At 34.9% G+C, this 20554-nt stretch overlaps 1 protein-coding gene across 24 annotated transcripts in view; it reads right to left on the bottom strand.

Moving 5' to 3' along the window:
- NRXN1 (neurexin 1) overlaps window positions 1-20554 on the bottom strand; it is a 1126307-nt gene that overhangs the window by 120855 nt on the left and 984898 nt on the right. For 14 of the 24 annotated variants that reach the window (XM_077958693.1, XM_028832104.2, XM_077958695.1 and 11 more), the window contains 2 exons: window positions 17255-17344; window positions 15572-15891 (listed from right to left, as the gene is read on the bottom strand). In XM_077958693.1, coding sequence (XP_077814819.1) covers window positions 15572-15891; window positions 17255-17344 — 410 coding nt within the window. The remainder of the gene's footprint in view (window positions 1-15571; window positions 15892-17254; window positions 17345-20554) is intronic. The other 10 variants (XM_077958703.1, XM_077958704.1, XM_077958705.1 and 7 more) reach the window with 1 other exon arrangement.

Below are 20554 nucleotides of genomic sequence, written 5' to 3'. Positions count from 1 at the left end.
TATCCCAAATTTTTTCAGCTTTTGACAAATCTGCATACACATTTGTCTTTGATTTTTAGCTGTTTATTTCACTTTTTAGCTTTTTAGCTATTAAATTTTATCATTCAGTAGGCTAGAGCAGAAATGGTAATATAGGTTTTACCTCACTTCTTAAGTTCTGATTAATTACAAACATGGCCACAATTCTTGCAATTCCTCTCCTTGAATTTGGGCTGACCATGTGTCTTGCTTAATCAGTGTGGCAAAAGCAATGTAACATGAGTTCTGTACCTGGGCCCCTAAAGGCTTTGCAAAATTCCATTTACACTTATGGGATTCTGTGATCAAACTGGCCTTCTGGAGGATGGGGCATATGCTGTTCTAACTAATCCAACTTAGATCAGCCAGTTTCTAGCTAGCATGGCAGCTGATCACCAACATATGAACTGGTCCAGCTGAGATCAGCTAAACCTAGCCCAGATCAGAAAAAACATTTACTGAAACCCAGCCCAAATGGCAGAACCACAGAATTATGAGCTAAATAAAAGGTCGCCATTTTAAGCAACTAAGTTTTGGAGGAGCTTGGAACTCATTAAAAACTAAATGACACAAAAGGTAAACTGAGAAACATTTTTTAAAGATAAAATTTATTTTAATCTAGCTTAAACAGAATATCTTTATTTTGGTTACCTTTAAGAGACGAAATAGGTAACGATAATTATATAGGGCTAAAACATTATATGGTTAGGTTTGAGTGTAAAATTGTTATCTCCTTTGTTCTTTTTTTTAAAGTCAGTTTCTGGGCTTCTACTTAGCAAAGCAAGCAGCAATCTGGCCTAATCACAATCAAAATTTATACAAAAATGTTTTTGAAGTCAAAGCAAAAAATCCAGAATATTGGAATATGGCTAATATCCAAAATCTTCCTCTCCTTCTAACACTACTTTAATATCTTACTAATATTTCTATTTCTTACTCCCTGGAATAAATTGAAATGGGATTAACAAGATAAAATTATACCTAGTTTTTCATTTTGGGTTTTCTTCATTGATGAATAGAGGGTGATGAAGTCAGAAATATAAGGCCATTTTCTCCTGAGATTTCATTAAAGATAAGATATTAGGGAGATTGAAGGCTATTGTGCTGGCTTACCACATCATGTACTTCCAACCATCAGAAGTGAATGACAATGCAATAATGCAAAAGAACTCAGCTCTTATCAACCACAGAAGCATTTAGAATTTCTGTGATTGCTCTTTGAGTACAAACGATCATTACTAAACTTTGACAAATTGGGAAGATTAAAAGATTTTTCAGGGTTGTATAAGTGCAATACTTTACATAAATACTCAACCAAGTAGAAACTGCTTCAGCAGGTTAAGCTAATGTGGGGAAGACACTAGAAATAGCAGAATTCAGAAACAGTAACTCCAATGCATTGTTTTCTTCATATTTCAGAATCTGCTAAAAGTTGAAAACCAGATTAATTGTGGCCATAGAAAAGACTTCTCATCTGTCATTTGAATGTGAAAATAAATTACTCAAAATGTAGTGGGCATTCTTTTCCGGACAGTGACTAAAGTACTACCAAACAACCTAAATTCCTCCAACCATAGTAGTAATTCCAATGTTCAGTTACAGTTGGAAAAAAGATAGATGCTCTTGTGTCTCTCCCTCCTAAGACCCCACAGAAGTGAAAGCAAGAAAAACAGCAGGCTGTAAACCCTTAACAGTGTAGGGAAAAAGTATTCGTCAGTCAGGAAAATCAAGAGATTTCCATACCTTAGTGGAAGACTAGAAGTGAATGAAAGAGGGTCGATGAGTGAAATAAGCAGAAAAATGAACAGCTTAGAATATGATATGTAGAGATACCTGAGGATAAAAAAACAGTGGGAGCCAATCTGTAGATAGTCTGGGAGGAGATTAGCAGAAAATATACATAAAAATCACATCAGTTGACATCCCTCTACTCTGTGACATTGTGGTGGCCTCCAAGAAGGTCATCAGTGTTCCTCAGTGCCTGGCATTCCTGCCCCTATGTAATGTCCTTCCTTTGCATGTGGGCTAGACTTACAGCAGCCAGGAGGAAGTGTCACTTCCAAAATTAGGTTATAAAAAGCCTGTGGCTCCTATCCTGGGTCTCTCTCTCTCTCTCTCTCTCTCATCTGTCCTGGAAGAAAAGTACATTGCCAGCTGTTGTGAGGAACCCCTGCACATACATGTAAGATAATAAGGCATGCTAACAACCATGTAAGTGAGCTTGAAAGTGCATACCATCCTACACACACAATGGAACCTTCAAGTAAGACCGCAGGACTGATCACCAGCTTACCTCCAGCCTCACAAGAGACATCGAGCCCAGCTCACAGGCACCCAGCTAAGCCTTACTGGGATTCCTGACCCATAAAAAGTGAAATATGTGTTTCTTATTCATAGCTGTCTAATTTGGAGATAATTTGCTATACAGGAACAGATAGCTAAATAACCACCTAAAATATAGAAAAGAATAGCTCTCTCGCTTCCTCCGTCCCTCGCTTCCTCCCTCCCTCGCTTCCTCCCTCCTCCCTTTCTTTTTTTTTGCCAAAAAAGCAAAGCCAACAAACAAACTAAAATCTAGATAGTCTTTCTTTTAAAAGCAAAGAAAGGCCGGGTGTGGTGGATCATGCCTGTAATCCTAGCACTTTGGGAGACAGAGGCGGGCAGATCACAAGGTCAGGAGTTCGAGACCAGCCTGGCCAATGTGGTGAAACCTCATCTCTACTAAAAATACGAAATTAGCTGGTGTGGTGGCGGGTGCCTGTAGTTCCAGCTACTTGGGAGCCCGAGGCAGGAGAATTATTTGAACCTGGGAGGCGGAGGTGGTGGTGAGCTGAGATTGCCTCACTGTACTCTAGCCTGGGCAACAGAGCAAGACTCTGTCAAAAAAAAAAAAAAAAAAGCAAGCAAGCAAGCAAGCAAAGAAACTTCCGAGCACTTTGAGAGGCTAAGGTGGGTGGATCACCTGAGGTCAGGAGTTCAAGATCAGCCCGGTCAACATGGTGAAATCCCATCTCTACTAAAAATACAAAAATCAGCTGGGCATGGTGGCACATGTCTATAGTCCCAGCTACTTGGGAGGCTGAAGCAGGAGAATCGCTTGAACCTGGGAGGTGGAGGCTGCAGTGAGCCGAGGTCTTGCCACCACACTGCAGCCTGGACTACTGAGTGAGACTTGGTCTTATAAATTAATTAATTAATTAATTAATAAGCAAATAAACTGTGCAAGGAAAGGTAAGGTTCTTTCTGTGGATGTTCTCTATTTTGGCATCAGTTTGTCTGCTATATGCCTGCTATTTCCAAAGAAAAGCCTGCAGCTCTCCATATTCTGTTTACTCTCAACCTGACAACTAGTCCAGACTGGTGCTAAAGAATAGAAGATACACATCAAGATCTCTTTGGAGGTAGGTTGTTGAGGGAAAGAGATAAGGTTTGGCAGAATTAAAAGTGTGACTGGGAATTTAAAACAATGATATAATAAAGGCAAGAGATGCAACACAAGAAAAAATAAGTATGTTGAGTAGCTCATGGAGAAACAAAACTATAGAAAACAAATATGATTCAAATATAACGCAAAATAAAAGTCCTGATTTCTGAGCAACTGATAAGTGCAAGGGAATCCACTTGGCCTTGATCCTACAGGTGGAAAAATTCTCCTTTGAGTAGTCCAGGTAGTATGATATTGAACTCATAAAAAAAGAAAGGTAATCTTAACATATAACTAAGATTAGTATTGGATAATATTTACAGAGTAATGGTAATCTAAATGGTCTTCATTGTTTTCCATTGTAGAATCCTCATAATCCCAATAAAATATGGAAGATTTAGTTGTGGTTGGTTGCCAGACAGAAAGTTAAAGTTAACATCCCTGGAAATATAATAAGATCATGAGGTGAGGAAAAGAAGAGGGAAGCTAGAGGAATGGGGAGGGGCATAAATATCTTTATCTTACTAATGTGGTTCCTTAAGACATAAGAGATATTCTTGCAAATTAATGGAACAAGAAATCAGATGCAAATATATTACTTAAAGCAACAAAATTTTTATAGTTTTATCGAATATATATCAAATATTATATATAATATTTTATACATATACACACATATTTCAGAGGAGAGAAAAAAGCAAAAGAAAGAATTAAAGCCTGAGCTAATCCTCAATTTTCATACTGAGGATTGTACAAGTATTATATAAAAGGATTAAATAAACAAATGGAACATAAACATATTATTTGCAGATATGCATCTAATTACCAAAAAGAATTATTAAAAGACATTTTATCTGGGGAATAAGACTGGGGGTGATGAGGGGATAAATGTGGGATTGTTGCTTTTAATATACCATCTTCTAAACTACATTGATTTGTTTTTATGTGCTTGTATTATTTTAATGAAAATAATATAACAATTATCCCCACTTGTATATGTACAACAAAGCAAAAAAATGAATTTTGGAAGTAACCTGTTATTAGTCTCAGTAATAGTGTTAAAAAGGAAGGTATAACTGATATTTGCAATTTGAGTTACCACCCATTTAAATATATTGTATTTTCAAATACACCACACAGCAAGAGTAAATTCCTTTGACATTTCCTAGGCTTTATCAAGATTTGTCTGTTGTACAAAATTCATTCCGCTACCCAAACTTCATTTAAGTCTTTGCATCCAATTAGTGTTATCCCAACATGTCCCTCTAATCTCTTCTTTTGCTTCTCTAGTTCTTTGTACTTCATTCCCATTTTAATTTGCCTACAAAAAAATCATAGTTTTTACATGCTTAAACTCTGCAATGAGTGTCTTCTAAAAATGTTATACATTTTCCATATTTCCATCTGGTTTTCAGCCATAGACAATGTCTAAATATCAACCTTATGCAAAGCTTGTCTTGTAGCCCTGTCAAGAGTCACCAGTGCAAACTGGTTCTGTAATCATTAGGCTTCCTAGAGATTTTGCCTGTTTCTTCCACTCCCCCTAACTGGCTGAAGACATCCAAAAATCAGACAAACTGTTTGAAAATGTGGATTCCTGACTCTTCAAAATGGGCCCGCTACTTGCAAAATTGTGAAGTAAGTATCAGCAATTTGTCTGTTGCTGACCACAGACAGCAAGGAAAAGGTCAACTCCTATTAAGACAATACGAGATGATTTCCTGTAGAGAATTGAAAAACAATAATAAAGGTGATTAAAAGTCAGACTGCTTTTTATTATTAGAGCATGTCAACAATTCTAAACAATGTCAGTGATAAAATATTCCTCTTGACAGGGGACCATTAACACTGCCCCTCCCCCACCTTGGTATGGCACTATAACCCAAAATGATGAGATTCTGGTAAACCTCTGGAACAGGGTTTTACACATGCTAATCTGTAACCTGGTAGGCAAAATTATACTACTTTGTGCCCGTCTCTTTTCCATTTTAGAGACAACTACTGGTGCCTCCTTCCTAGTCTTATGAGAAGAATGTCAGTGGCATAAACTGAAATGAGAATTTTGCTTCCTGCATATCACATCCACCCCTTTTTCTTAAATAAGTATGCAAATGTTTTTTAAAAAACCAAATAACTGTAATTTTAAAATGTCTTTATGCTGTATATAAAGGAAGTTAATTATTTTATTATCTTGTTATATATACCATCTTTATTCTCTGCAAATATTGATTAATCCAGGAAAATTCAGGACTGATATGGTTTGGCTATGTCCCCACCCAAATCTCATCTTGAATTGTAGCTCCTATAATCCCCATGTGCCATGGGAGGGACTCAGTGGGAGGTAAACGAATCAGGGAGGTGGTTTGCCCCATGCTATTCTCATGATGGTAAGTTCCCATGAGATAAGGGTTTCCCCCTTCTCTCATTCTTTTCCTTTCTGCCACCTGGTGAAGAAGGATGTGTTTGCTTCCTCTTTTGCCATGATCGTAAGTTTCCTGAGGCCTCCCCAGTCCTGCAGTTTGTGCAGTGTGGACTCACTCCTTCAAAACATACTCAGGGATAGCTGATGCAAAGGTAAGCTTGGAGGTGTAGAAAATATAATATACTGTGAGCCAATTAAACCTCTTTCCTTATAAATTATCCAGTCTTGGGCATGTCCTTATAGCAGCGTGAGAACGGACTAATACAAGGACTGAGCAACATACAATATTTATCTCGGCATCAGATTATGCATTTTGTGTTCATTATTTATTCAAAAACCACTTACTAAGTGTCCGCTTTGCACCAAACACTGCATTCGGTGCTGAGCATACACACATTAGTAAGACAAAGGACTTGACTTTAAGATGCTTGTCATAAAGAAAACTTAAGATTATAATCTCTAACAGGTAGATCATTATTTATCTATCTACTAAAATGAATGTCTATTCATCTATCTTTTCCAAAGTGCTATGAAAACAGGAAACAGGTTCTGCTTGGGGTTGTTCAGGAAATCATAAAGTGAAATGCAAAGTTTAAAATCTTCCTGTGACATTAACACTAACAAAGCTTTAGTATTTTTCAAATGTAGAATTGTATTATTAACTAGATCACAGGTACAGTTGCAAAACAAGAAAAGGAGAAAATAGGAACACTGCTGGCAGATGAGTCAGTATATCAGAAAGTGGGAAGTTGCATTTTGAGTTTAGGCAATGTGAATAGTTTACTAATAGCATACCAAATACAAATTTCAGACTAGATGCTTTATACATGTGTTTTTTTACTTTTCTGAATCAAATTCCCAAACAATGTAGAATGCAAGGCCACACTGACAAAGTTACATAAGATAATTGAGACACTAAATACATATGGAAAACTCCAGTCACAAAAGAGATTAAGTAATGTCTGAAACTATAGCGAAAAGTCTCTCTCTGGATAGTGGAAAACCCTCAGTTCAGAATAGAACAAGTGGGGCACTTAATCTTCCTGTTGTGTCTTATCATCTATCTTGTAATAGGTTGCCATGTAGACCCTGTCTAGAATCATTACCAACTGCTAGCTAATGCTGTGCATGGAAAAGTCAGACTTGGTAATGTCACCAAAGATTTTGAAAGGATATTAATGGATCCTTTTCATTTCTGAAAAAAATACAGATTTGAACCAGAGAACTTCCCTTCAAGGAGAATTTCTTTTGGAAGAAATTTATATTCCCTTTAGATCCATGAACACAGGTACCTACATCATTTTCTAGCTGTGGACCCACTCTTTCAAAACATACTCAGGGACAGCTGATGCAAAGGTAAGCTTGGAGGTGTAGAAAATATAAAAATCAGTTTCTCTCAAGTGTGTTGCAGGGCCAAATTTTTACTGCTGAATTTTAAATGCTGGCCTCTATTTAAGGAATATCTTATAACAGGTAGCATAGCATGGCAAAATACGTAGAGACTCCTCACTTGGTTCACTCTTCAGTATTTTGGGGAATCTATAGTTGAATATATTTGTTACTTGGTCCTGAGATAATGTGGGCCAAATGGAGAACCATTTCTCTTATATGAGATTCGGGTCATCATGTGTGAATCTGTAGTGTCTACAATAAGGTCTAGCATATGGAAGGAAGAATGAAGAAAAAGGGAGAAAGAAGAGAAGAAAAAAAGGCAAAAGCACAGTGGGGATGAGGATACTAAGGAAGCACAAATAGGCACCTGCTATGTGCCAGATGCTATGCCATGAGCTTTGTTTATGCAAGTTTATCTGATACTCTTAAAGAATGTGTCAAGACAAACATGATTTTAAAGTTCTCATTGTTATTGCTTCATACTATACTCCATGTCACAGTTAAACATTGATGCTCAGAACTGTAACAGTCTTGGAAGTTTCTCAATAGCATAGAATTTATTCCATGTAAAGATGAAGATAAAAAAATTTAGCTTCCCCCATATGCCTCTGGAATCCTCTATACATCCTGCTGAAGTAGAAAAGTCCTAGAAGGGAGCTAAGGGGGCCGAGGTAGAAGTGAGCTAAGGGGGCCGAGGCTACCAACTCCTCTATTAAATCTACAGATTTGATGGTAATGCCTATTTTAGAAGAAGCTTTCCACAAATGCAACTTAGATTTTAAAGACATCAACAAGAGAATGCGGGTAATTCCAGAGTGAGGGTAGTGTCTAGCGCATTGCCAACACTTAAGACGTGAAATAGTGTGTTTCTCCAATATGCTTGTTATTAAAAAGAGTCTAAAATATCTTTTCCACTTGCAATTTGTCTCTAAGATTCAATTGTGTTAGTGATGCTGTTAATAATATACTCTAAATCTGTCATATACAAAAGCTTTGCTATTGTTGATGTAGGGCACTTTATAATTTATGTATAGATTCACTAGTAATCTAAGGTCTGAGAAATGGTTCTTCAAAAAAATCCTGAATTGCTAGATATTTTATCCCAAGAAGAGCATAATAATATATCTAACAAAGTGTGCTACATATATTAGTTGCACAGAAGATATTTGCAAATTTGTAATTTTAAATAAAAATATTGTGGATTTACAGGCAATATACAGCATGGTAAAAAAAAATACACACATACATATACTGCCTATTTTGTTTTGTTTTGTTAATTATCATTTAGAATGCTTACTGGATCAACCATTGGTTAACACAGTGCTATTTGTCTGCTTGAGATGTTAAATAAAGAGAATAGTGATAACAAGAATACAGTGAAAGTTGTTTGGTAAATGCTGAATAAAGGCAGATAAACTAGCTGAGCCTTCTCTTGAGGTCCCAGCCTAATGGTGTTAATATATTATTTTTATTGCTGGAGAACTTTTCAGTAATAACAACAGATTAATAAAAAAGCTAATATAGGTTCTAGATGATAAAACATCTAATAAATCAACATAGATATTTAAAATTAATATTGACTTAGTTTATTGAACAAGCTTAATGTTTACATATATCATGAAGGAGAAAAGCAAGTATTGTTAACACACACATACACTCGTATACACACAATTATCTTTTTTGTTTTGAGACGGAGTGTCACTCTCTCACCCAAGCTGGAGGGCAGTAGCATGATCTCAGCTCACTGCAACCTCCGTCTCCCGGGTTAAGCAATTCTACTGCCTCAGCCTCCTGAGTAGCTGGGACTACAGGTGCACGCTACCACACCCAGCTAATTTTTATATTTTTTTCTTCCTCATTCCCCTCACAGAAAATGATTATCACATGTAAGAGATGAATAAATCAACAGGTACAATACAACCATAGGTATCGATTGAAAATCAGAAGTTCACAAAGTATTATAGAACAAATAATTTGTAGTGCCGATTAAAACTAAGACAATTAAACTAGGTTAGATTCTTGCTAGTTAGACATGAACTAATTATTTAATAAAAAGATATTCCTTTGTCCTACAACTGAGACTAGACATTTTAGAGGAAGTGCCAACTTCACCAGTCTTGAGAAAATTCCCACTGAAATCACTGTCACGTATCAATTAGGTACAAAGACTTCATTCAATATCTCCAATGCTGATAAAGAATATATCAAAAGATATATCAAGAATCATAAGCCCAATCTAGTCTAACTCACAGCTGGAAGTACTTGAAGTTTTTCATTCTCAAGCTGAAAAATGAGTATATAACGAATTCTTAAGCTCCTTCATCAAAATATGTTATCCAGGATAGATACAGAAATCATATTTGCAAGATTCAGTACCACACCATGAATTAGCTTCTGTGTGTGAACAACTGGGAAACAGACATAAGAAACTTCTCGAGTGCTCAGTCAACAATAATTTGAAGTTGGTGAGGAAGGAGGGGAGGTTGCATAAAACAGAGCAAGTTACAGCAATCCTCAGATAGCTCTTTGTTGTCCAGGACTGTTCCAGCATTGCAGTGTGTGTAGTGTTCATGGCCCTCGTGATAACTCTCCCTTTGTGTCATTACCTGCCCTCCACTGCCCCTCACTTCCCATACATATATCCCTTAGGGGAATGGGGCTGCCTTATTCGACAGAGAATTCAGCTTGGTACATGCCACACCAATTGATGTGCTGCTGTAGAAACATAAATTCAAAGCTATTCTTCAAGGGCAGAGAAAATAGCTTTAAAGGCAAGAAAGATGTTTTAATTTACAGTGTGTAACTGAAGAATGCTTCTCAGACATGACTTTCAGATGCATGGTGCTCACCTGTGTCAGGTACTTTTAACATTTCTTTATATTTTAGGATGAACATATGAAATTCCTATTTTTTATAGTCAAAAATTGGTGAAGTGGCCATAATTTCATATGGTTCTTATACTCTTGACTCCTATAATCCTCACAATAAATTTACGAGGTGGGAAACTGAGGTCTAAGTAACTCACAGCTAGTATGTGGTAAACACAATGCTCGGATTTAGGTGGTCATTTTGGCTTCTGGAATCAATGCCTTTGACCACTATGCATAGTGCCCCAACATCCCACACAAGCTTTCAGACCTTGGACTCCCAGAACGCAGGGCCTCATCATCTGACCATGGTAGGTGTCCAGCATGGAACCATATTTATAGGCAACGCCTAAATAGATACTATTAGAAGGAGTACATGATACAAAACTAAACTTCACTCATGACTCAAACACTTACTGTGTGACCTTGGACAAATGCTTCCCATTTCTGAGGGCTAAACTTTTCAGTCTATCACATAGAATAATTGTATATAGTAGATGCATTAAGGAAGGGAACTATATGATTGTATTTGCATTTTCAAAAGGATAGTCTGACACCTGGGTGGAGATCACAATGGAGGTGGTTAAGACTATGAGAAAGCAGGAAGTGATGATATTCTGAATAAAGGCAATACATAAGGGCAGAAGATAGATCACCTCAATGTATCCTGAAAAAAAGTGGGCAGCCTAGCCTTGGGTAAGTTAGCTTTTCTATGCCTCCATTTTCTCCTTTTTGAAGAGGAATAATAATACCAAGCTCTACTTTCTGAGTTTCCATCTCTTCCTCAGATATACATAGATATATTCTGTAGGATGTGATTACACTCCTGATTTAATTAGCAAAATATTTATTAGAAGCCAGAGGACCACAGAGGTCAGGTCCTTCTAAAGGTTAGGAGCAGGTAAAGTATATCTTGGTATTGATTTTGTTCTTTTCTCTGGCTTCCAGTTTCCTAAGAAAGCTAATGCTGCCAATGTCACTATCCATGCAGCGTGCAGTCCTGCTGGGTCTGAAGAAACACCTGAAGATTAATATACCAAAGTTTAATGTAACTGATACCTACATCTCAAATACTTTATGCACATGTATTCAAAACAGATTTCCATTTCATGGTTCCCTTCCACACACAGGCATCTCCCTTGTCCTTCGTTTTTTTTTGTTTGTTTGTTTGGTTTTTTTTTCCTGCAGCCTTGACACCCCATGCTATTTGTTTTCTTGTCTATTGCCCATCTTTTCCAACTAGAACATAAGTTTGGTGCAGAACAGTCTAATTTTGTTCAATGCTGTATTTCTACAGACTAGAAAGGTAGTAGAAAGGTACCCGAGATATAGTTAAGTGCTCATCAAACTTGGTTGAGTGAATGAATGAATGGATAGATGAATATGTTTATCTCAGACTAGCTTTGTGGGAAGACGTCTCAAAACCAAGGTTGCATCTACCAATAGAGCATTGATCTTAAAAGAAATAGCACAGCTCAATTTTCCTTTCTATGTGGACAGGCAAAGGATGAAATGTCCTCTTCATGTTGGCTTACATGTACTCATCTCATAAGACATTGCAAGTTTAATTAGAAGAGGGAACATTTAGCAGCCAAAAAACTTGCATGATACTCATGCTGCGCACCAAGAAGCTCTCAGAACCTCCAAGAACTTTATAACACCAATAGTTTTTACAAATATTTGCTTTCCGAGATTAGCCTTCTGGAAAGTTTCATGAAAATGAAGGGGCCTTAAAATGAGGCCCCCCTTAAAATGAGGGGGCCTTACGGAAACATTTAAAAATTAAATATTCCAAGTAAAATGAATTTTATAAATTTTATATGTAATTCACATAAAAAGTACTATCAATATTGTTATATTCACATTAAAATGAACCATTTGATCAGAAGTTTTGGTAAATGTTCCTATTATATCTTGATATAAATCACATCTTTCTAAAGTAAACATTGGGCTGAAAATTGATTATCATTCAAAGGAAAAGGCCGGGCGCGGTGGCTCGTATCTGTAATCCCAGCACTTTGGGAGGCCGAGAGGGCAGATCACGAGGTCAGGAAATCGAGACCATCCTGGCTAACACGGTGAAACCCTGTCTCTACTAAAAAAAAAATACAAAAAACTAGCCGGGCGAGGTGGAGGGCGCCTGTAGTCCCAGCTACTTGGGAGGCTGAGGCTGAGGCAGGAGAACGGCGTGAACCCGGGAGGCGGAGCTTGCGGTGAGCCGAGATCCGGCCACGGCCACTGCACTCCAGGCTGGGCGACAGAGAGAGACTCAAGTCTCAAAAAAGAAAAAAAAAAAAAAAAAAAAAAAGAAAGAAAAAGAAAAAAGAAAACTTCCTTTTTTTTTTTTTTTATTTTTTAAAGGATATTTACTTGGACTTTATGGAGGATATTTTGATGAACACTCCTATATTCTCTGAGTCTGTGAAAACGGAAATACATTTCTTCCTTATTACTACCCTTGCAGGATGGCTGAACAAACCTCATCTCATCTATTTGAAATGAATCCAATTTAATTCTGCCTGACCAAAAATCTGTTTCCATAGTTTTAAAACATGCAATCACCCCAAGGTACATTGCCATTGTAGCTTAAGTGGCTCAGTGTTATCACTGAGAAAAATGCACTTTGATTGAGAAAACAGTCCAGTGTGGCTTTTGAAAAATGAAATGACCCCTTCTGATACACAATTTAGTAAGAGAGTTGATAAAAGCAGGCAGATATGGCCACTATGGATAATATTTAAAGGAAGATGCTTCATCCAACCTGCAAAAATAGGACAAAGGTTACAGTTTCGAAATTCACATTAGAAATTTATCTCATATTTAAATTTCCTAGTTTAAATATTACTGTATTTAGAGGACAATTGAAATATCAACTGTGAATTATGGAAAAATTTCAACAAATTATTCTGTTACTCAAATATAAATAAATTGCTTTCTTCCTTAATGTTTTTCCCATACATACATGTGTTGTTACCTGTATTCATATATATATATATATATATATATATATATATCACAACTTAAGAAACTTTTAAAAACTATTAGCCCAACTTTAAAATATCGTTGCTACAATTGAATACTTGTAACATATTAATTCAAATTCTTTAATTACTGTCATTGGTTTATTACAAAGCTAACAATTCTGAATATCTATTTTTAAATGAACCTAATAATCTTTTATTTAAGTCAATATCTCCTCAAATGAACCAAGTATTCACTAATTAATTAGATCATTTACATCTATAAACTGCTGCTGTCTTCAAACATGTAATAGCTTATAATAAAAGAGGCTCTTTTCATTGGCAATTAATGAGCAGTTAACTGTTTACCTTTTGCATCAATTAATATTATAAAATGCATAAATCTTTATTTCTGCATTTCTAGGTATTTAGCTTTCAAATGAAACAGCTATTTTGTACTTAAAAATAGTATTTTTTAATATATGTTACTAATTGACAAAATACATAAAACCAATGCTGATAATTTTTTTTCTTCTTTTGGGACACATCTGGTTTATATAGGAGATTTGGCAACTGTAATTTCATTAATGATAAAACAAGACTACTAAGAAAACTAACTGATTATTTCAAATTATATTCATAAAAGCATTCCTAACTCTGAATGTCCTCTTGTGAATTATTTTAGATAAAGTCTATCAATTTATTTGAGTTTCATTTTTTCTGTATCAGATTTACTTTAATAACTTGCTTATCAGTAAGTGAACCATAAATCTATAACAGTAACAAATCATTAATGAAATATTAGCAAAGAATGTTAAATGGAGCTATTGGGCAAGCATAAATCTTTCTAAAGTCACAAGTCTTTATCCAAGGAACTAAGTGTTATGATGTTATTGGCAACCTTATAAATCCTAACAAGAGAGAAAATCAACAAAAGGATCACACTGCAGGCAAATATTCCTACTAAAATGTATATTCGTTGAGGGCAGGGATTTTTGTTTGCTGTTACCAATATATCTTCATGCCTAGAAAAGTATCTGGGACATGTAGAGAGTGATCAATAAATATATATTTGTGAACATCCTATAAGACATCCCATTTTATTTTGTAGCCAAATGCAAATAAGAAAGGAAAAGAGAGAAAAATGAAAATAAGTGCACATGCAGGTGCAATATATCCAACACTACATTGAATTTGCAGAATTTGTATTTTTTGCCCATCCCTCTTCTAGGACATTTTCTCTTCCTGTATTCTGTTCCTCTCACCCTTTTCCATTCAAATTAAAAACCAGAGTCTATTTTCTTCATTTTCTGAGAAACATATGTTAATTCATATTTAGGGTGCTGATACAAACAGAATTTGCCTTCTATTATTTTCCTTCCAAATTGGATGCAGGTCTGTTTTAAATGCAAGAAGTAAAAGCAAATTTAAATATAATTATCATTCTTGCTTCTTCAGAATGCACTTTTCTGGAAAAGTGGGGATCGTGTATTTGGAAAAGCTTTAAATGGCACCTACTGAATATACTCACTATCAGTAAAACAGAACAAAATGTAACAATTAATTTTGGACCAAGGATAATACACAATTCTGAAAAAAATAACAACTGGATATGTACAAAGGCTACAAATAGTGACAGGAATCTAACGGCATTTGAACAGCATCTAACAGCATTTCAAATAAGGGTTTTTTTTTTTTTTCCTGTGTTCTTCACTGATAGAACAACAATATCCAAACCAGTGCCTGAAATGTAGTAGGCAATGAATAGTTATGTCTTGACTGAATTAACATACTTCCAAGTTGTGCAAATGCCACATTTAAAAATTATATTCTTCAAAAATTTTAGGCACAAGATTGAAATAAGCTAATTAAAGTTCATTCTAGGTGAGGGCAAATAATCACATATACAAAATATCTTATCCCATATTTTGGGTTTGCGTGCTTAGATAAACCAATAGAATTTTCTTTTTAAATAAATAGTGAAAGAGTAGACCCATCATTCACCAAGAAAGCCACATGGCTATCAATTCAAAATTTTAAACTTCAAAATACAATGCAGGTATTGTACTATTGAAATATCTCTTTTAAGATTACATTTGCTTTGATTTTATTTTGCAGTGCTAAGCTTAAACAGACAAAGTTTTCAAATATTTCATTAACTTGTTCATTTAAACTAAAAAGTGAAAATCCTATGTAATCAGCAGACAATCCACTCAGCTTGGGCTAGAGGAGGGTTATGGAATCAAGACTATCATTTAGCATCTAACCAACCAAAACAAAATCTTTTGTAAAAGTCCACAAAACTCTAATGAACAACATATACACATTTCATATTCAAACGGAATGCATTATGTTAAGCTAGTCTCAGAGGAAGCTGTAGGCCTGAGATCAGAAAAATGTTCCATTTTAGAAAAAACACACATGCAGAAAAGCCCACTATCATAAAAAATATAGGATGAAAATGAAGGAATAAAATCCACAGGCTCACCTGGCTAATGGGTTCTTTTGTCGGGGGCTTTCCTCTTCTGGCTGTGCTAGTAGCCAGGGTCGTGGTAGTCTCCATAATTGATGTGGACATCTCTGATTGCATGGCAGTGGCTGTCGACTCAGTTGTCATAGAGGAAGGCACTTCACCAACCAGTCTCACATTTCCCACTATGGCGATGTTGGCATCGTTTTCGGCTGCCATATTCAGAACTTTCAAGCCATTGTAGTAAAGCCCAGAGAGCTGGCCCTGGAAGGGCTGGCCCTGCTCTTTCCCGCCAATTATTATGGTTGCTTGGCTATTGAAGATTGTGAGCTGACGCCCTGTAAAAATAATATTACATACATGCAAAAATGTTGATTGTGAACTCTATATCTACAAAGGATGATAAAACAGATCTTTCATGGAGTGAATAATGAGAGCAATAAACTATAAGAGAGGCATTTGACTCATAATTCATTGCTTATAAATGAGGTGTCCATGAAATGCATAATTATTGGCAAATACTTGTAAATTCTCAACTTATTATAAATGTAGTGCTTTTGCTAAAAGACCAATCAAAGATATTTATTACAAATCAGTTTTTAGTGGATCCCTTTCCCCTTTTACATCAAGATCTTATATTGTTGGTGTCTTAAGTCTAAATTGTTAAATTTTAAAAATGTAAGATAACATTTCAAGTATTTGTCATTCTGAAATTACCACTGACAGAAACTAATACATAGCAGCTGAAATCTAATTTAAATTTTATGGTAAAAATTTCATAATTCACATAATGTCCACATATATCTATATTTTATTCTTTAGTGCTGTTTATTTTTTGAAGGCAATCATTCATTGTTATTTGAATTATTCTATTTTTCCGGCAATCACACTGAAAAGAAATGCATGGTTTACACTGAGCATGTCAGAGACAAAAAAATTCCAAAAATATTTTTTCTGATTGGCTTTCAGCAAGTCTATCAAAACAAAACAAAATGAAAAAAAAAATAGCTTCAGATGTAAAAAGCGGCTTCAGGAATGATACACAAACCGATGGAGAAATTATGGCACATTTCCATCAAACAGCAATCCTCAACAACAGTCCCATTATCATCAAATTGAGTATCCAGTTTTAGCAGACTGCTCTCTGCTCATAAAAGCATGCACACAACTTTAAGTTCAGTTTTAATTAGGTCTTGTTCCCAAATCCTCTTAGAAGGTTGCAAACGTTAAAGGGACTTCATTATGACCGGCAATTCATATTGCCCACTATTTAAGATTCCTAGAGTTTAAACAAAGAGTTTTTTTTTTTTTTTTCAGGACCATAATAAAGATATCAGAACTACATATATTTTAGTTAATAATTTAGAGGCTGGAACATGTAATATAATCTATGAATGATTTATCATTTTGGGTTAATGCTTGCTGTGAGTACCCTCATAGATTTAGTGGATTATATTTAACAGTCCCTTTAACCTTAAGTTAACTGGGTAAGATTATTAAACAGCTGGTACGTCTAAAAATGTATAGAAATTATTATACAAGGTATGCAAATATTACTATCTACATTTTACTGTTTTAAAGTTGTTTTTAATTTAGTTTTACGGAAAATTTATTTTTTATGTTTATTAGTGTTACAATGAAGTACTACTTGGTTATGTTCAAATTATTTTTTTATTTGAAGTTTTAATCAATGTTTTTTACCTTTGTCGAGTAGCCATTCATCAACTACTCGACCAAGTCGATATGGAATTCGCTGTCTAGCAATCGCCAGGCGCTCGTTATCATTGTTTCCTTTAAAGTTTAAAGAGACATTTCATTGGTTAAAATCTGTAAGGTCAAAGGTTAAAAGTTAATACTTAAAGCTTGAGCTATACAGTTGCCACATGATTTTTTGAAATTTGGAATTTTAAAAAGTTCTACCTAGAACATTTCATGTTTCAGACTTGTCATTCATTCATTTATTTTATTTTAGCAAACAAAATTATTCCTATGTTAATTGAAAATTAGAAATCTGCATTTGAGCTAGGTTATTAAACTTATGTTATAGACAGACCCGAACAACCAATTTAAACAGCATATAATAGCTTTACAAAAAATGACCATTGACCTCAGGGTTTTGTCTTTTTGATGTTTCTTATTAACTAGTTAAACATGTTCAGGTGAAACAGGTTTAAGTTTTCAAAATACATTCAACCTCTTATTCCAGATTAATAATTTATGATCACCAAACTTAATACCATCTTTGGCACACTGAAGCATCTAAAATAGGCCTAGCATACTTTATTTCCTAGTCAGAAAACAGAAATTCTTATTCACCTCATTTAAGAAAACAACAAAGTCCAAATAGTTCTTGTGTATTTCATACAAATTGATTTATCAATCACTCGGACATCACAAGAGAATACATCTTGCATCATCCAGATATGTTATTACAGGAAAAGGCTTTGACAAAAGTGACTTTATTTGAGCGTCCTTGAGTTTCATTTAAAGCTTAACATGTTGAAGCAAATAACATTTGAAAAAAATAATTATATGTATGTTTGTATATAGTCAAATAACTGCTTTTTATTAAGTTATTCTTTAAAAGCATGACACCTTAAGGAACAAATACAAGCCACAAACAGTGGCCGCTATTCATAGATCTAACCTAAGTGAGAGCCCTGCTTCTTTGCATAAAAAATTATCTGCTAGAAACACTGTTTAAATTGACCTTGAATATTGCTGGCAAATAGATGAGTGTTTTCTTGATCTGTAAAGCACTTAGGAAGAATCTGAGATGCCATCTCAGTGCTGAATTCTGTATAATGCAAGAAGAGATTTTCTATTCCATTAGAATTAACTAACATGGAAATTTGAGCTAAGACATTTTGGCATTAGCTCAGATGAGGACTCAGAGGTGAAAGAAATGTTGAACACTAGTACTATCTACATAAAAAGACTGGAGCATTTTGTTAGAGAAGATAAACAAATAAATTTACATTTTATTTCTCTGATTTAGAATAATTTATAAGTGCTTTCTTTTGCTACTCTTATAATACATTATACTTACCACAATAAACCCAGCATAATACTGATTACAAGCTTTTGGAGACACAGAAAAGAACTATCTTTTAGACCTCATCTGTTTGTCATCTGAATGTCTATATGACTGAATGTATTTCACACATTAATATTTAATTTAAAATGCAAATATCAAAGTCAAGGCAAATATAAAGTTTAATGAAAACATTAATATATATTTTATATTTATATTACATATATAAAATATGTAAAATAATATTTTATAATGTGAGAATACAGTTTTGTTAAACTAATGATTTTTTAAAAAGCACATGAATGGTACAAAATTCCAACCCTGTCTTCCATTTTTAAAAGTGTACACAATTTGTGTTCTCTTTTGTATGTTTGCATATATGCATATTTGGACATTTTTTTAAAAATGTAATACTAGTTACTTTAGGACAGTGTGATTATTGATCAATTACGTGGTTTTGGCTTATATGTGATTTTATATAATAAGCATGTTTGACATGTGTAATTTGAAAAGCAATCACAAAATATTTTTCAAAAACACATACCCTTTGCTCTATAGTCTTCTTTGTCACTCAACACTCATTCCAGCTCACACTAGTATAACACTTCTGACAACTTTATGATTAGGTGGTTCCTTATGATTTTCATGCTAGAGTCTTCCAATCATCAGGAATGACCCACATTCTCTCAGACACCATCCAAATCTAGGTTGCAAATCCCTCTTGCCCAAGTACTACTACAGTCTATTGACAGACCTCTCTGCATCTTCTCTGCAATTAATCACACCCATTTTCCACATCTCAGTCAATATCGAATCATGCCACTTGTCTAGTATAAACCTTCTCATTTCTCTTAGGATAAAATCTCAGACCCTTAGTGAAGTTTGTAAGTACTTCCACGATCTGGTCCCTTCCTACCTCTCTGTCCCCTCTCACAGCCATTACTGCCTCACTCTGCTCTTTTTATCCTTATGAGACTTCTTTCAATTCTTCCACAGTTTTTCTTTCTTCTCTCTGGGACTTTGCACATATAGCTTTCTTTACGGGAAATACTCTCCCTTGCTCCCACCTCATCTCCATTTTTCATTCGCTAACCATTACTAATTAATGGAATCTTCTTGGCAGGAACATTGTTCCCCAGAAGGTATTCCCTGATGTCATCAGGTTAGATTAGGACACTTGACTATGTGTTTTGTAGCTCCTGAAACATGCCCTTTAGAAAGAAGCATTGAGCCTATGATTGCATACTTGATAGTTTGCCTTCAAACTCTGAATATCCCTCCATGAGGTCAAGTACTATGCTACTACGTGCAGTATTTATTATTTCTTCAGTGTTTACTTGCACAATACCTATCACATACACTCCTATGAAATATCTGTAGAATGAAGTAGTCAAGAAAATATCGTTTTTAGTTCTGGTGGCTTCTGTTGTATTATTAACACATTCTTACAACCCAACAACATTAAAAAGAAAAAGAAAGTAAATACTAGTGTCCAGAGAATAAACCATTTGTAGCTAAGCCTCCCTTTGCACTTTCCAAAGGAAACATCATATCCTTCACTTATAATTTTATTTTTCAATGAATTGTCACTGATTTGAACATCTCTACAATCAGTTCATTATTTGTTTAACAATAAATTCCCCGTGTCACAAAATTGGTAAACATAGTTATTATTAGTAAGGAAAGGATGGGGAAAAAAGTTCTAAATAAGACAGGTGGAGAAAAACCAAAGTTTTATAGATTATTTTAATGACTTTAAAAAAGATCACATAAACACATGAATACATTCACACATACATACATACAATTTGTCCTCAGACATTTGACTAGTATTAATAGAATAATTGTGTGATTGATACAGTATGACAGTATGATGTAAGTCAACAGAAGCTTTTGAAGATTCTTGCTGAGACTCAGCTAAAGCAAGAACATAAACACTGAATTCGCAATGATTAACAGAGGTCACC

Source organism: Macaca mulatta, chromosome 13 (genome assembly GCF_049350105.2).
Source record: "Macaca mulatta isolate MMU2019108-1 chromosome 13, T2T-MMU8v2.0, whole genome shotgun sequence".
Taxonomy (NCBI): domain Eukaryota; kingdom Metazoa; phylum Chordata; class Mammalia; order Primates; family Cercopithecidae; genus Macaca; species Macaca mulatta.
This window is presented reverse-complemented; position numbering and strand designations above follow the sequence as displayed.